General features: G+C 36.4%; 1 protein-coding gene across 1 annotated transcript in view; it reads right to left on the reverse strand.

Moving 5' to 3' along the window:
- Positions 1 to 15,054, reverse strand: part of GBE1 (1,4-alpha-glucan branching enzyme 1) — a 272,242-nt gene extending 257,188 nt beyond the window's left edge. The window contains exon 1 of the mRNA XM_054585232.1: positions 14,804 to 15,054. Within this exon, the coding sequence (XP_054441207.1) occupies positions 14,804 to 14,928 (125 nt within the window). The 5' untranslated portion in view covers positions 14,929 to 15,054. The remainder of the gene's footprint in view (positions 1 to 14,803) is intronic.
- Between the last annotated feature and the right edge of the window lie 2,078 nt (positions 15,055 to 17,132).

Raw genomic sequence — 17,132 nt, forward strand, 5'->3', positions numbered from 1 at the left:
TGAAAAATTAAAGTTCACAGTCGGAAATGAAACCAGGGGAAAGCAAGCAGTACAAAAGGAGACAAGATAAAAGGTTCAGTTACCACAAAAATATGGCTAACGTCTAATGAATGTACATTTGTCTCTGGAATTACCAGTTAGCTTTTATTAAGATTATACAGATATTATGTTGTAGGGTCTCCACTCTTCATGAATGCATTCACTCAAGAAACAAATACATCCTTATCTAATATACTCACTAACATCTACTACATCTCTAACTCACTAATTGCTCTACATCACGCTACACAGAAATATCACAATACAACACAAAGATATCTAGCATAAATTATTGCATCCTTTCATTCCTTGTAATTTATGTATGTCTGCAGATTTCTGATGACTAGGCAAGGAGAAAAATGAAAAAAAAAAACAGCATCAAGTCTTATCAAAAGCACTATTAAAATGAATGTTTAATTGTTGGTATGACAACCACTTATATCTGCTCAGTCCTGAGGTAACACTGTATTTATTGTTACTCTTTGTAACAAAATCTAAAAGGAAATAAATGCTCTTAAAATATCTTTTTCTTCTCACATCTTACAAAACCTTATATACAATGTTATTTTTCTCCAGAAGAATTTCATTATAATTATTTTGACTCAAGAGAATAAATAGTGTATCTATTCCTTTCCATGCTATTCACTGAATGAATTAAATCTGCCTATAACCAGGCCTCTGCTTTGCTTCCCAGGAATCTTGGAACATTTAACGTTCCCAGTTTTTACAATTTGAACCTAACAAATTTTGGGAGACATACTATTTCATCTTTGCCTTTCACAGTACTAAAATTTAATGGCCCACAAATCTACTACTCCCTAATTTCAATCATGTAGCCCTCATAATTAAAAGTGATTACTCTATTAAATGATCACTAGTCTCCTGGCTATATTAAGAAATTACAATGAGTTTCTACTGTATTGCCTGAGTGCATGCACACACACATAATTTGTTTAAAATCTAAAAACTAATTTTATCTAAAAGAAGCCACCACAAACACTAAAACCTAGAAAGAGCTTTAGGAAACTGTTACTGACAATGTTTGTGTGTCCCCAAAATTGCTACGTTAAAATCCTAACCTTTACAAGATGATTAAAATATAAGAGTGGAGCACTCATGAATGGCTCAGTGCCACTGTAAAAAGAGACAGGAGAGGGCTCGCTTCCTCTCTCTCTCTCCTTCCTCTCTGCTAGGCAAAGACTAAGGACAAGACAGACATCTGCAAACCAGGAAATGTGCTCTCACCAGAATGGATTTGTCAGTGCTTTGATCCTGGACTTCTCAGGCTCCAGAACTGTGAGAAATAAATTTTCTGTTGTTTAAGCTAGCCAATCTATAGTATCCTGTTATAGTCAAAATTGAACAAAGCTAAAATCAATGGGTCGAAACTGTTAGTCACGGGACAGAGGTCCAGGCCACTAATGATTCAGTCAAGATATCTCTCTGTCTCTCTCTCTGTCTCTCTCTGTCTCTGTCTCTCTCTCTCTCTCTCTCTCTCTCTCTCTCACACACACACACACACACACACACACAGACTGAGAGAGGGTGCAAGGGCACAAGCATGCCAAATGCTTAGGATTTAGAAAGTTAAAAAATAAAATAAAATTGAGCATAAAGCCAACAAAAGTCATATAACACCCAATCTGGCTATTTGTGGCTTATCCATATTTTTACTATTTCCTAGATTATAACTAAACCTTAACTTAAAAGAAAAGTAAAATAAAATGAAACCACACTAACAATACATTTGTATGTAAACATATCTTTGATGTCATAAAATATTAAGTGCCTAAAATTTTAATACTTATCATTTTAAGCCTGAATTTCCATTAGTGCAAAAAATGACTGTGAATAATATATAATAATCAGTAGCATTATAAGCTTGAGAAATGTGTCATTGAACAAAATGTTTGATTTTTTTTTAAGCCAAAAAAAGAAGTAGTCAGTCCGGGAGTGAATCCATGATGCAATAGAGCCTCAGTTGTATTTAAAAGTGTAAATTCTGTTTTAAGCTTTTACACTCCACTTGAGAAAGAGCAACAGCAAAATTCCCAAATGTCAACACAGATGGAGGTTGAGAGGAACAGCAATGAAATTTAAAATGCAAACTATAACCCAGAAAAGTACTCTTTCTTTCTCTTTTTTAACACTATGATGACTGCTTCTGAAGAAAGGAAAATCCCCATTTTCTCTAATGTTTGTACACAAATACAAGCACAATGAATGAGAAAACACTTATTCCAACTTAAAGAAGACATGACATAGAAGCCATTTATACACACACAAACACATATAACCAGTATGATATGTACAAATGTGTAATACATATTTATAGCATAGCCACAGTTCTAAATTTAGTTTAGCACTGGGTCTCTCTATATATTTAATCCCTATAATTACTCTTGCAAACCTTGATATTATACAAGATGTTTCAAAATCTGCCTTGGTGTGTAAGTCAGAAGTGATTAATGATAAAGAAAATAAGTGCTTTCTCTTGTATGTCTCTGATTATCAGACTTTTCCCATTAAAAATGTACATCCTGTGAAGATTATTATTACCAAATTCAGGCCCAATAGCAGATTCAAAAACCTTGACTTGGAATGCTGTATTATCTCAAGCCAAAATCTAACTGAATTCATGATCATTTAGGGTAGCAATCCAAGAAAACTGTTTCACTCAGTTTTAAGATATCACCTTAAAAATGAAATTTGCTACCTATTAAATGAACTTGAATACTTTTTAAATCAGTAATAAAGTAGTTATTCCAGTGTGAATACTGTTGTTCAAGAAAATTTTGTAGATGACTAAAAGTTCAGGTGGAAAATTAAAATTCTATTCATTAAGAAAACAAAGTCTGGCTTACAATCTACTGAGAGATTTGAACCAAAATAATATCAACAAATAGAAGGCATAGGTATCTCTGTATTTGCTATGCTATAAACACATGCATACACGCAAAGACATTCCTAGGGAACCCATACAGAATTTTAACAGTGAAGGTGAATGAAGCCAGCAAAGACGGAAATTACTACTGGCCTGGCTGAAAAAACATATTGGGCCTGAGGCGAAAGAAGTTTTTTTAAATAGAAGAGTGTTCTGAAATAGAAAGCACTGTTAAACAGAATTGCCTGAGGACTGTTATGAAATGAAAAATTACACTAACTGCATTGGGAACAGCAACCTGATAAAAGCACAATGCACAAATTACAATCTTCTTCATGAGTAGTATTAGACACGAGAAAGGTTAAGCTGTATGTGAGAGAGGTTTGACCCACCACAGACCACTACATGATAGAAGAATTACTTTCACGTGTTTCTAGGGACCCTCCAACAAATATGGTAATAAATACTTCTATATTTCTAATATTACAGAACAAGCTGAACCAGGTTCCCAGTCAATATTAACCTGCAAAGCACCGCCTGAATACAAACCTCTATTCTAAGCTCTATGGAAAACACCTAAAAGACAACAATGTGTTCCATAAATGTATTCTTCTCTTCTTAAATTCACAACTCACATCCAGCATCCCAGAGATGCTCAGTGAGGCAGTATGAGCCGGGCAGCGACAGTGTGGGAAACAGCATTCCATGAGAAGCATCTGACTGACACAGCTCATGAGGGCAAACATTTTCACTATCACAAATGGCAATGCTTTTAACTACAAGGGTAACTATTATATATGCAAAGTGAGTAGGTACAAAATAAAAAGGATAAACACTGAAGAAACTACCATACAGAGGAAATAAGAAAGGCAAGTAATAAAGGAAAGGGCACAAAACACGCCCACAATACTGTCAGAATTTTGAAGAATGATAGAGGAGCAATGCTTCAAACCCCCCTCTCTTACAAGCAGAGATCAACTCAGGAATAATGCAAGTCATAATGAGTCACTGCACATAAGCAAGACTCTTGGAAGAACAGAGTTAGAAACAGCTGTTATTTGGCCTGAGTCAAACTGAGGTTGGCACATCCCAAAAGGTCTAGGACTATTAGAGCATCAAGTTGTCAACTGATCTCAGTCACTTTATCTAGAAGGACTAGATTTACTTTGGCTGTCCTATGCTTTTTGTTTTGTTTTTGTTCGTGCTTTATGGGACAGATGAAATTCATTTTGCATGTGAAATTATGACATAAATAAGAATCACCTAAATGAAAAGAAAAATGTGAACAAAGTCATTCCAAATAACTTGGGAAAATGTGGCTACCTTGTTAGCTCAAGTTCATTAAGGATAGGGCATATCTCCATGTTTACATTCAAGATCCATCCATTTATTTCTCTTCAAGTATTAAAAAAACTCACAGGTCAATAATTGCTGACCTCCTTTGTTAGACAAAAATCAAAATCTCTATGGGTTGACTTTCCTCTATTGTCATGAACATATAGCTGAGTGAAACTTTCTCCTTCTTTAATCTTCCCCTTCAATGTCTTTACAGGTCATACCAACTCTTGCTATAAAAGCCCCTCTTCCAGAAACACAGTCTAAACTTGTACTCTACAATATGGTAGCCTCTAGCCACATGATGATATATTATTACATACCTATTGGAACAACTAATATTTAAAAAATGACAATATTAACTGCTAGCAAGAATGCAAATAAAGTGGACCCCTTCATACCTTTCTGGTCAGGATGCAACTGGCACAGACACTATGAAAAATAGTTTAGCAATTTCTTATAAAGTTAAAGATACACTTACCATATAACCTGGAAATCACATTCCCAGGCATTTCTCCCAGAGAAATAAAACCCAGACATAACTATTCATATCTTAGCTTTATGGCAATAATTTTAAGAACCAAAAACTAAAACCAATCCAAATGTCCTTCAACAGGTGAATGGACAAATAAATTGTGTTACATCTATACAATGAAATACTATTTAGCAATAGAAAGGAACAAAAAACACACATGAAATTGGACTGATCGCAAGGGCATTAGGCTGAGTGGGGAAAAAAAGCCAATTTCCAAAGATTATGTATTCTATGATTTAATTTATATAACATTCTAAAATGAAATAAATAAATAAATAAGTAAATAAAAAGACAAGAAACAGATCAGAGACTGCCAAAGGTTAGGGGTGGAGGAAGAAGGGATAGTATAAATATAAAAAATTGAGGGAGTTCCTTTTTGGTAATGGAACAGTTATATATCTTCATTTTGGTGGTGGTTAATAACATATACCAGTGATAAAACTGCAGAGAATTAGACACACAAATAAGATCATGTAAAAATTGGTAAAATGTGAATGAAGTCTGTCAATTTCCTGGTTTTGATATTGTAATATATTTAGTTAAGCAAGATATTACCACTGGGGCAAGACTGGCTAGTGGTATAGAAGCCTCATCTGTACAGTTTTTTGCAACTTCCTGTGGGTCTATAAGTATTTGAAAATATTTTTTCTTCTAAAACTACAGTCTAAAACAATTTATAAGTCTCTGTTTATATTTTTGAATGTCCTCTAACTTAAAGGTACTATGAACCTGCTCCAACAAAATTTAAGTTTTTATGATACTCTTGTTTCTAAGTACTTCCTGCTTATATATTGTACTTGTGAGTAGAGGTTTACCTAATATGCAGGAATAGTATACAGTTTTCAATGAAAGCTACTTTATGGAAATAAAGCAAAAAGAGATCAGTTAGTTTCACTATTATGCTATAATTAGCAAGTACAATTTAAAACAACCAAATAGCACTGCCAATAGAAATGTTCAAGAGGACAGAAGACTGGCATTTGCGGGGGGCAGGGAAAGCACAAATAAGCAAACAAAAGCATCAAAGATTTTTAATTCAGAAAGACAACTGCTGAGGAAGAAAGCATAGAAATGACAAACACGAAGTAGGGCTTGAACTTCCAAAATCCTAGAATAATAATTCCTCTTGAGAGAAGACTATAAAACAATTAAACAGCAAAAATAACTCAGACTAGTTATTCACGAATTCCATATAGTACTATAGTACAATAATGGATAATAGACCAATAACATCCTAGGAAAGAAAAAAAAAAATATGAACCCAGATCACTGACTTTCTAGTCTGATGTCAAACAGGAATTGCTTTGTTCCACAAATTGCTCTTTAGTTCTATTGAGAAAAACAAAACAGTAATCATGCCAAACATGCCTGTAATAATAAAATCCTGTATTTGGTATGAAAAATCTGTGGTAGCTATATTGGGAAGAACAATAGTTACACAACTTAAACTTTAAAAAGAAAAGCCCAGAAAGGTATAATGTTAAAGCTCTCATATACTTGTATGTCATTAGGTAACAAAAGATAAAGTGTTTTAAAGATTGGGCACATGTTAACTGACATCTTCAATTTAGTTCTTCTCTCTAATCTAAACAATACATTCTCCAAATAACTTAATAAATCAGATTGCTTTTTAATGAACCCAGAGTACATAAAATATTAGTAATTAACTCATATTTTTGACGATTAAAATAGCTATGAAATTAAATAAGGAAGATGAGGCACTCCCAAAGTTGTGGGGTCAGGTGGCTTAGGAGACCTGATCAGCTCATTTTGGACTAGAGCAGCCAAAAGTCCCTTATATTTCCCCCAAGAAAAGAGTCCAAAAAAAAAAAAATACATTCAGGTCTGGTAATGTGAGAGCAATGGCCCAGGAGTTGGTGAAATTAAGAGGTGACTGTAGACTTCTCTTGGGATGTTGAGGAACTATAACATGGTCTCACTAGGACTTCTCATCATTAGCCAGATGTAGTGTCTTCTTTGAAGAAAGGGAGAGAGCCCTGGAAAGCTGTGATAAGTGAGGCTAAAGAACATTTCTCAGGAAGATGTGTATGCAACTAAAATAAATGCCTTGATATCTTGATTATGCAGGCTCACATTTAGCTGAGGATGATCATGGCATAGTTCTGTTCAATAACATGTAAATTAAAAGAATCAGATGGAGTTTACAGGAAAAATTAACATATGCTCAGCTAAAATGGATATAGTAGCTAGCACATACACCTTGATGTGCTCTGCCATCTTCTAAGCATAAGAATAAAGACAATAAGCTAAAGACAAAGATAAAGAACAATGGGTCCATTTAAGAATCAAATAATTCATCTTCACTTTCTTTGTGAAAATACAAACCTCTACTTTCTACAGCTTAGGTGGGTTTGTCTGGTAAATGAGGGTGTGTTGGATTTTCTGTTACACAGACCTAAATGCATAACAGATTTTATCACATTTCTATAACAAAGACATAGCTGTATTATGCAATTATTCATAACCAAACAGAACCTGTGGCTAGCTGCTTATTATTTATGAAAATGAAAAAAATTGATAATATTAACATATGATTTCATTGGTAAACAAAATATTTAACTCACACTTGCTAAATACTTGCAAACTTGAAGGTTATCTACACAAGAAATGTATCTGTAGACTTGGTTTCTGATTATATTTTACATTACAGAGCTAGAGTACATACCCAAATATTGTACCTCGTAATTTATTGTTCAATGGATCTACTAAAACATACATGAATATCCCATTCCTCTGTAGTATGCATCTCAATTCAAAATCAAATATACTGAAAATAACTAAACTCATCAAATGAAAAAAGAAAAAAAAGACAAAGCATAGGCTCTAATATTTTTATTAACAGATTATGTGTTCAGACTCCACTTGATAATTCTTTCATTTGCAAACTTTTAAACTATTATGTTTTTTCTTATTTTCAAAGTTATTGCTGCTATTAGTAAATTCGATATGACTATTCCTCTAACCATCTAGAGTTCAAGAAGAAAGAAATACTGTTTGATGCCCTAGAATGTGAACACTTAGTAGGTAGATATAAGAAAAGACAGACAAGGAAGATCAAGAGAAGAGTTATCTGGAGCTTCTGCAGGTTTGCATTTACCTCTCTCAATAAAAGTAGCCTTGGGCTCATTATATTCCAGATGCATCTTGCCTTGAGCTTATAGTAAACTGACAATTGCCTTATCATTTCCTCTCCAAATTAAGTACCAAGGTTTAAACATATTTTTTTCCTTCTCTATTAGATTATGATTAAAATTACCACCTCCTTACCTCATTCACACAATCACTCTACTGGGATAAAGAAGAAAACCCCTAAAGTAAAGATGCCATTGACCAGCAAAATGAAGAGTTGAGGGAAATTTCTGGCCACATTATTTTTCTGATGGCTGATTTTAGGATACAACATAAAAGAAGGTAACAATAAAAATATTTTCTGAAAATAATAATCTAGTAAACATTTAAGATATAAAGTTAGTTTGCTAATATTATCATCATCATTAAATGACTGTTACTTATTTACTGAGCTTCTTTACATAGATACCTAGTCCTCAAGACATCGCTACAAGGTGGGTCCCATCCATATTTTACAGAGGAAGAAACTGAGGTTCACGTAAGTTGAATAATTTTCTTTTGAACTCAAAACTATTTAGCATTTATGAAAGTTGAAATTCAACCCTTATCTTGTTCTTGTACTTGGCACATGGTCACTTAACAATAATTTTATATATTTTTCCATTTTACATGTGAAGAAACTAAATTTAGAATCTAAATTATTCTGATCATTTAACATCAATGATGTTTAAATTTAAACATTTTTGATTTAAACATCAAAAATTAATGAAGTTTTACAAGTTAGTCACCGTAACTTAAACAATGTCAAATATACTGCAATGGAATTGTATAATAAATTACAGAATGCAGATTGTATAATAACATGTTTAATGTGGAGTTTTACCTTTATCAACGTCCTGGATCCCTGTTACCCTAAACTCAGAAAAGAATAGGGCTGCTTTTGGATATTAAACACAAAAGAACCCTGGATTCAAAGCAATGGTGAGCATCTATTGAAGAACAGACATCACCACAAGAAAAGAATCTCATCTTTAGTAAAAAATAAACTTCCTTTAGAGTGAAAGGTATCTGGTAGCAGATATTATCTCCAATGAAAACACTTTTATGTTTTAATATCTATAAATGTATAATTGAAGTTTAATACATGCTTTCAAATAATAGCAGCATGACACATTTATCAGTCTAAAGTTCTATTTCACACAGACTGCTATTATCTCACCAACAAACTAGGGCCAGCTTCGTGACAGTTGAGCTGAATTCTCTAAGTTACCACCTAAAGCAGTGATTTTCAATTTTTCCCATATCATGGCACACATAAACTAATTATTAAAATTCTGCAGCACACCAAAAAATATATTCTTTGCTAATCTGACAGAAATAGGTACAATTTTGATTGATATACAAAAAATAATAATTATCTACCCTTTTTCCTCCAAAGTGACTTTTTAAAAAAATCAGATGCCTATACTTGAATATAGGGATTTCTGGCACCCATCAGATGTAACCGTGTTATGTGACGTGACCAATAAGATGCGACTCTATTATATGAGCTATACGTTTATAGTTCAAGACAGGGCATTCACGCCGGATGACCACTGTAGTGTTGGCTGTGATCATTTCTTCATTGACATTCTAAGGGAAAAGGGGTCAAGTATTGCATGTTTTAAAAGTTCTTGCAAGCACAACGATTAAAAATCACTGACATAAAGTGTCACTTCTCTGGAAGTAGAACAGCAAGTGCCAGAACCTAAACAAAACCAAAATGCTCCATCAAGTCATTTTAAGGCACTTTGAAACTGAAAAGAGGTCACAGCCCCTTGCTCACCACTGTAGAGAATTTAGGAGTTTCCCCAGAGTCAGTACAGATCTCAGCTGCAAAGGGCAAATGAACCTAGTATAAAAGAGCAGGTCAGGTGCATCTTGCAATCTTCGTATTCTTCCCTGCCTTCTAGAATCATTGACATTTGACTTTCTTCACAGCCAACAACTTAGCCAGGCACGGAGGAAAGAAAAAAAACAAAAACAAACCTGCACCATTCAGCTATGATATAAAACTTCTGTGCTGTGAGAATCAATTTTTGATGTGGTTACTGCTTACACTGAACCAACCTATTTTCCAATTCTGATTAGATAACAATGTAAAATATAAAAGCTATTTCTATTTCTAACAAAATAGAGATGTTCACTGTAATTATAATACTTAAACACTTGGGCTCACAAAAACCTCTCCTCCCATTCTTGGGCACTCAATTTGACCTGAGGCTCTTTCAAACTGTGTATTCCTTCAGTGATTAAACCTCTAGTCTCTGTGGAGTATGAAAGGATCTAATTAATAATGATTTTCTTGATATTCTCTCGTTATCTTGAGCTCTTTATTTGAACATATATTCCCTTTCTCCAGACTATCACACATAACTTCCAGGTAACTACTGTTTCTTCTCTTTCCACCCATTCTAGCATCTCTAACATTTTTAGTGTCCGGTGAGTTGACCATAAGACCCAATAGTATGGAAAAGGGAAAGGGTCAGAAGACATTCATTCAATCATCTGCTCATTCAAATACTACACTGTTTCCTCTAGGTATTGTTCTACAGGCTGAGAATACAACAGTAAGGAAACAATAAAGGTCCCACCCATGAGACCAAGCAATCTAGGGGAGGACACAAAGCAGCAGAAAGACAACTACATTAGAGGGGATGGTCATCCTTAGGGTCGTGGCATCCAAGTTGGTAGACAAGCAGTGGGATGAGGTTTAGGAATGGGGAGAAGTTAGGGAAAGCATATAATAAATCTTCAAGCTCTGTCCTGCAACATGCAACAGAAACTTACAAGATAGAGGAAGGAGAAAAAATACCATGTACAAAAATGTAGCTGCACCTATGGCTAGAACAAAACTTGTGGCATCCAAGTTCTGACAGGACAAGGTTCTGACACACTTTAAATTGATATTCTTTAAACATTTATTAAAGATCTACTTTATGGGATATAAAAAAATTATTTTCCATTAATAAAAATTAAACAAATGTTTTACTTATTATTTCCTACTAAAGGAGTCACTCTTCTGATAAAGAGCAGAAAAATGCTCAATTTCTTCATCTTTCTCCCATCTTTCATTTGGTGATTTTGCAGGGCCCCTAACTTCTTATGAGCCTACACAAAATAAGAAATGAAAATCTTCAATACTTAAGGAAGAAATACATCTATAAAACAAGTATGAAGATTCACATGTATTCTAGTGATATTTTAGTGTCCCTTACCGAAGCCCCTATACATTCCACTTCCCTCTCCACCCTTAGGCTTCCTCTGATTAGATGGTACAGAGTGAAAGAGGGTCCAAAGAATAGGTTAAAAATGTAGACAGGGACCAGAATCTTTTAAGTCATGAGAAGGTGTCTGCCTCATACCTTAAGAGCCATAGGGAAATGGTGAGAAGACTTGAAAAGGAAGAACTACTGTGAGGCTTTTATTGTAATTTAGGCTAGAGATGCTAGTAACTTAAGATGAAAACAGTAGAATTGAGTGGCATATAACTGACTAGACTTAGGGATAAGAGAAAAGGAGAGGAACAGAGTAATTAAGGATAATTCTTAAGTTTTAGACTTGAGTAGTCAATAGATGAAGATACTATGCACTGAAATAGGGTATAAAGGGACAAACAGGTTTGGAAAAAACCATAAATTCAATTTTATACATGTTCAGTGTTCTTCTAATAGGGCATCAAAATGAAGATATTTATAAATATGTTTGAGACCAGGAGAAAGATTTGGGGTGTAGATAGGCATGGGCAGCCTCACTACATAGCTAGAACACATGGGATGAACGAGAATACTAGGAAAAGTACATAAAGTAGAAATACATAGAAAAGAACCTAGGGAAGGCCCAAAGAATCTCCTATGTTAAATGGTCAGAAAGAGGCAGAGAAGAAACCACTAAAGACAATTCAAGAAAAGCAAGAGCTGCAGTATCATGGCTTTGAGGATACAAGAAGTGGTCCCAAATGTCCAAAGCTGGAGGTATCCACTGAATTACCAAGAAACCGTTGTGAACTTGTTGTAAACAAGTTTAGTAAAGAAAGATTAATTTTAGCTGCAGCACTTACTGGCCATGTCAACTTAAGCCAATCACCAAATACCACATTTCTCATCTGTAAAACAGGAAAAAATGCACATGCTTCCAACCTTGTCATTTTGTTATGAGAAATAAATTAAATTCCATAATGTATGTAAAAGTATTATATAAACTTTAAAGAGAGGGTACAGACAAGTGTTATTGCAACTGTGTTGTTTTTCAGGCTTCTGAGGAATGTCAATTCTCTCTTCCACTCACATGGCTCAGAAGCCACATTTGACTTGCACTGTCCAATAATCAGCAGACATGACTCAGCCAAAAGGTTTAAGAAACAGTGTGTAGCACAACATATCCTCTGTTCCTTGCAACTGACACTGTAAAAACATGTTTCAAAACAAAGCCTTCATCAGCCTAGATGTTTGAGGAAGAGTCCTATAGATAGATGCCTCAAGTTGGCCTGTTATATAGGGACAACTAAGTGTTGTTTTAAAACAGGCAGATGTTGGAATTATGATGAGAGCAACTAATTACAGTGAAAATAACAGGTAAAAAAAGAAAAAGAAACAGATAACCACAAGGAAAATTCCATCTTAGGAAGTAATCAATTAGATATCATAGAGTTTGTCACTCTAATGTACTACTTTTTAGTATGGCACAGAGTAACTCAGTAATCCTTACCCTTGATTCAACATTGTTACAGTTATGGAAAAAGTTAACAAGAATAACAGAATGTCTAAGGAAGGTATGTTGAGGGAAGGATACAAAGAAATCCTCTCATTCCCCAATGTTGATCAGTAAACATTGTCTTCTCCCTCACCATTCTTATATATTGTTTGTACTCCAAATTTTCTTCAATCCTTGATAATCATACTTTGCACTTAAATGTTTGACTGGTTGTGTATTTGTGTTATGCCAAAGGTACACTGCTCAGGTGAGTTATTAAAAATAAACAAAAAATAGAAAAAGTAACCAGGACCAAACTTTATGAAGGAGTAATTGTTTATTCTTCAAATGTTAACAATAAAAGTTACTGCTGCCAAATGCCAAATTACTATTTGAAATGCCTAAATGGAACATGTGTGTTGGAAAATGACAATTACTGAGAACCAAGGCCAGAAGTAGAATCCAAGTCAGAGAGAGGCACAGGGACCCATTGAACCAGACTTCTCATCAACATGAAATTGACCTCACTTCTTTATTCTGACCTTGGCCCCCCTGATTAGCTTTGACAAACCATGAAGGAGGATCACAATGGCTTCAGTCCTAATGGAGTGCAAGTGAGTTACATGAAACACTTAACTAGGGATGTGTGTCTGCTTGCAATCATTTTTTTTAGAGGGGGAGGGTGAGAAACAGTCAAAACATTTCCACAACTCTTAGAAATGTCTTAGTGTTATTTTACAAAGCAGAGTGTCATCATTAATAAGCACATCAAAAAAGTCTGACCACCATCTTTGGCTCTAAGATTTTTTACTATTTCTAAATCAAATCCAATCTTGAACTATGAAAATTATGAACTGTTTCTTTGAAAGTTACACTGTAAATATGGAAAGCAATTTCCCAAGGCTGCTCCCCATACTGCTTATACAAGGGTCCTATCATCAGAAAAATTGAGCAACAGCTCAAAGTGACCACTCTGAGAAGGGTTCATTCATTAGGACATATAAACTCTGAAATAGATGTTATATTCAATTTTGTGTCCCGTAGGGATTCTTTAATAAACAGTTGCTGAATTGAACACAGGCAATGAGTGACAATGGTAGGTCATACATTTAAGATTAAAAAAAAAAAAAAAAAAAAAAAAACAACTTATCAACCTTGTTTCATTACCCTCTTCTTGCTGCTTCTTGCCAGCAACTAGCTAGATGTTTTCTGTTTCTTGAAAATTTGACTATATATATTCTGTTGCCATGATTGTTTTCATTCTTAAGTGGCTAGGCTGCTAAAAAGGCAGAACCAGTAAACTCAATGTGCTTATCTCATAGATGTAACTCCTGTAACTAGTATAGCAACTGCTATAATCTTAAAAATTACACTTTTACAGTAGAGCTGACTACCAGCATTATTATCTCAGCAACTTAATTGCAGTAAACCAATTTACTAGAGTGTATCAGACAAGCTGCAACTAAAGCATCCTAAATCGCCTACTGGAAGTTTGACTTTCTTGCCGTTCTCCCTCTCCAGTATGGCAATGCCAAACAGATGCATGTTGCTGTACAGTTTACTGATCAGCATTGGGAAGTGAGAGGTTGACCAAGACTGGCTTACTCTTCTCCGAGAGAGGGATAAAAGCAAAGAACAAAAGCTACCAGAAAGAATCCTGTTATATATAAAAATCCCAGTATTTGCTATGAAATGAACTAGAAAAAAAAAAATTAAAGCGCAATTACACACGCTGGTTGGTGTTAAGCACACGCTAATTCACAGGATCACCTCGGTACGGAGGCCCCGCCTCCCTCCAGTTCAGCACCGGAGGAAACCAGTACTAGGAGCCCAAAAGCACGTACTCAATGGCGCAAAACCACTGACTCCAAGGGACGGGAAAGAGGAAGAGAAAAGTTAATTCTGAGCTGCTTCGCCCAGTTAGGGGGCCAGAGGCGTCAACCCAGCCACTCCGGAAACCACAGGACCTAATTACAAAAGAGAACCTCACGCCCACCCTCGGAAGGTGCCAACTTCCAAGGCCGGAGGCGGGGCCGCGAGGGGTGGGGCGGATGCTGGGGTGGGGCGGGGCGGCGCGCCAAGGAGAGGAAGGGGAGGCCTGAAACCCGAGCATGCGCATGGAAGGCGGCCTGCCCCACTGTCAGGAACGGGGGGTCTTGGGGGGAGAACCATGATAAGTCAGGTGGTACCTGCGCTGGAAGTCCAGGGCGAAGGGCTTCAGATACGGGTCAGCCTCTAGGAGTCTGGCTAGTTCGGGCACGTCCGCCAGGGCAGCAGCCAAAGCTTCCTCGGAGCAGTCGGCCGGGGCCGCCATCTTCCACCGCCGCCTGAGTAGCCGAGGCCCGAGAGGGTCGAGTGAAGCCTGAGCGCGAAAGGGCGCTCGAGTCGGGAGGAAAGCGGCGAGGGCGGAGCCGGAGGACGCTGAGGGCAGCCGCGGCGACCCAAGGCGCTTTATAGCTTGAGAGAACACCCGCTTGCCCCCCTCCTCCCCCCGCTGGGGGGAGGAGCGGGACCTACGGTTATTAAGGAGTGCAGGTCCGAGAGGCTAGGAGGTTCCTCGGCCCCTCTATCCAGCCACGCGACTCACCTAGAGGCCGCGCGGAGACCTGAGCTTTCCTCCCCCAGTCTCTGCCCCGCCAGGGGGGTACCACCCGAGAAGGCAGGTCCGAGTCGACTTAACTCAGCCTTACGTTCCGTTACCCCGACCCAGCCTAGACTCTGGAGCAAACCCTCCGCTTTTCTTTGAACAATTCCCATTGGCTGCATCCCCTTCAAATGCACACATGGTTTTTACTGGAAGGGAACTTTCTTCTCAAAGTTATTAAAATTTCTTTTTGTTAAGACAGTGTTTCACAGTACGGGAAACAGGGAACTCTAGATATAGTAATATCGTTGAAAAAGTTAGTATTACTTCCTAACCGGAACTCTGCCAGGTTTTCCGTGTCTTGTGAATTTAACCAGAGGCGGCAAAGTCCTGGAACTGTCCCACGGACACTAGTAGTGTGATCATACTCTCACAGTTACCAATGACTGGGAATAGAAACCATGGTAAGTCGTCTTGTTTACCATACCTTAAAAAAAGAAAAAAAAATTGTAACAAACTATTAAAATCAAAAACAAGTGGAGACCCGCTTTGAAAATTCCCTGAGCAAATAAAACCAGTTTAGTCATACAAACAAAGCTTAATTTAGCTTGTATTGGACGAGTCGCTTGACTTGTATGTCATTTTTTGCTATGCCTTTGGAAATCAAGCAAAACTTGAACTATTTCCTACAGTTGAAATTCATTAGTTTTACTTAGGTTATTTCTAAATTTTTGACAAAACTATCTTAGGTGAGAGAAATGGTAACAAGGAAGAAAAGCTTTAAACTGGAATTCATCTGTGCCACTTACGGAAGTAATTTAAGAAATTTCTCTTGGGCTTAAAAATAGGGACTCTATAAAGTCTCCCACACTTGGAATTCTTTATGTTTTTTCATTCCTATTAACTGACTTGCTTCTAGCTCACTTATCATTTTTTAAGAATACTGAATTGTACACCCAAAGAATGGGACCCACCAACCTAGGAGTTTCCAATCTGATTTGTACCTGGAACTGGATAAACTTAAGGATATCTGTCCCAGTTAAGAACTGATTGTAGAGACTCCTGGGAGTAATGGATAAAGAAGAATGTTGATAAGCCATGGGCCTTGAATTTTAAGACATCCATAACACTTTTTTTGTGAAAGAGTTAAAAAGGACTTGAAAGATATCTAATAACAGAGAACCTCAAAGTGAAAGTCTGGAAGACTTGGGACAGCCTTCAGCAAGGCATGTCTTATTTTCCATAAAAATAACAACATGCATGCATACATTTGTCAATATAAAATTGTAAAACACTTGAAACTCAGAAGCAAGATATCCAATAGACCAGCATATCTGTCTCTCCAATCCCAAAAGGTATCATTATAATACCTGCTTACACTAAATTCCACTTAGCCTAAAAGACTAAAACCAGTCATCTCCAAAAGACACCCTAAATCAGTCTTCTCATCCTTTCTACTGTCACCCTTATACTGACAGCCTTCATCTCTCACTTGGACTAGCATACCTAACTTTTCCCCCCTCTTCTTTCTCCTAATCCATTCTCTAGTGTTTCTCAAGATTTAATGTACAGATGAATCACTTGGGGATCTTGTTAAAGGTAGAGACTCTTCATCATTTCTAGGTTGTTGCCTCAGATTCTGCAGTTTTAAAAAGTTCAGAGGTAATGCTGCTGCTGCTGGTTGAGGCACAGTTTGAATAGTAAGGCTCCACACAAGGAATTAATCATACAATTTTAAATGACATGCAGATTCACTTGGAGTTAAAGATAAATTCCTTACCGTCCCCTAAAAAGGTTTGTATAATCTGGTCCTTAATTACCTTTCCACCACTTTTTTCATCATCCTTTGCCTTTACTATTCTGTTGTCACACTGACTTTCCTGGAATTTACTGGGTTCTTCGTAGTCCCTGAAACTTCACTTGCCCTTCTCTTT

The sequence above is a fragment of the Pteronotus mesoamericanus genome, unplaced genomic scaffold (assembly GCF_021234165.1).
Source record: "Pteronotus mesoamericanus isolate MK-2021 breed Mesoamerican mustached bat unplaced genomic scaffold, CSHL_Meso_final contig_82, whole genome shotgun sequence".
Lineage (NCBI taxonomy): Eukaryota > Metazoa > Chordata > Mammalia > Chiroptera > Mormoopidae > Pteronotus > Pteronotus mesoamericanus.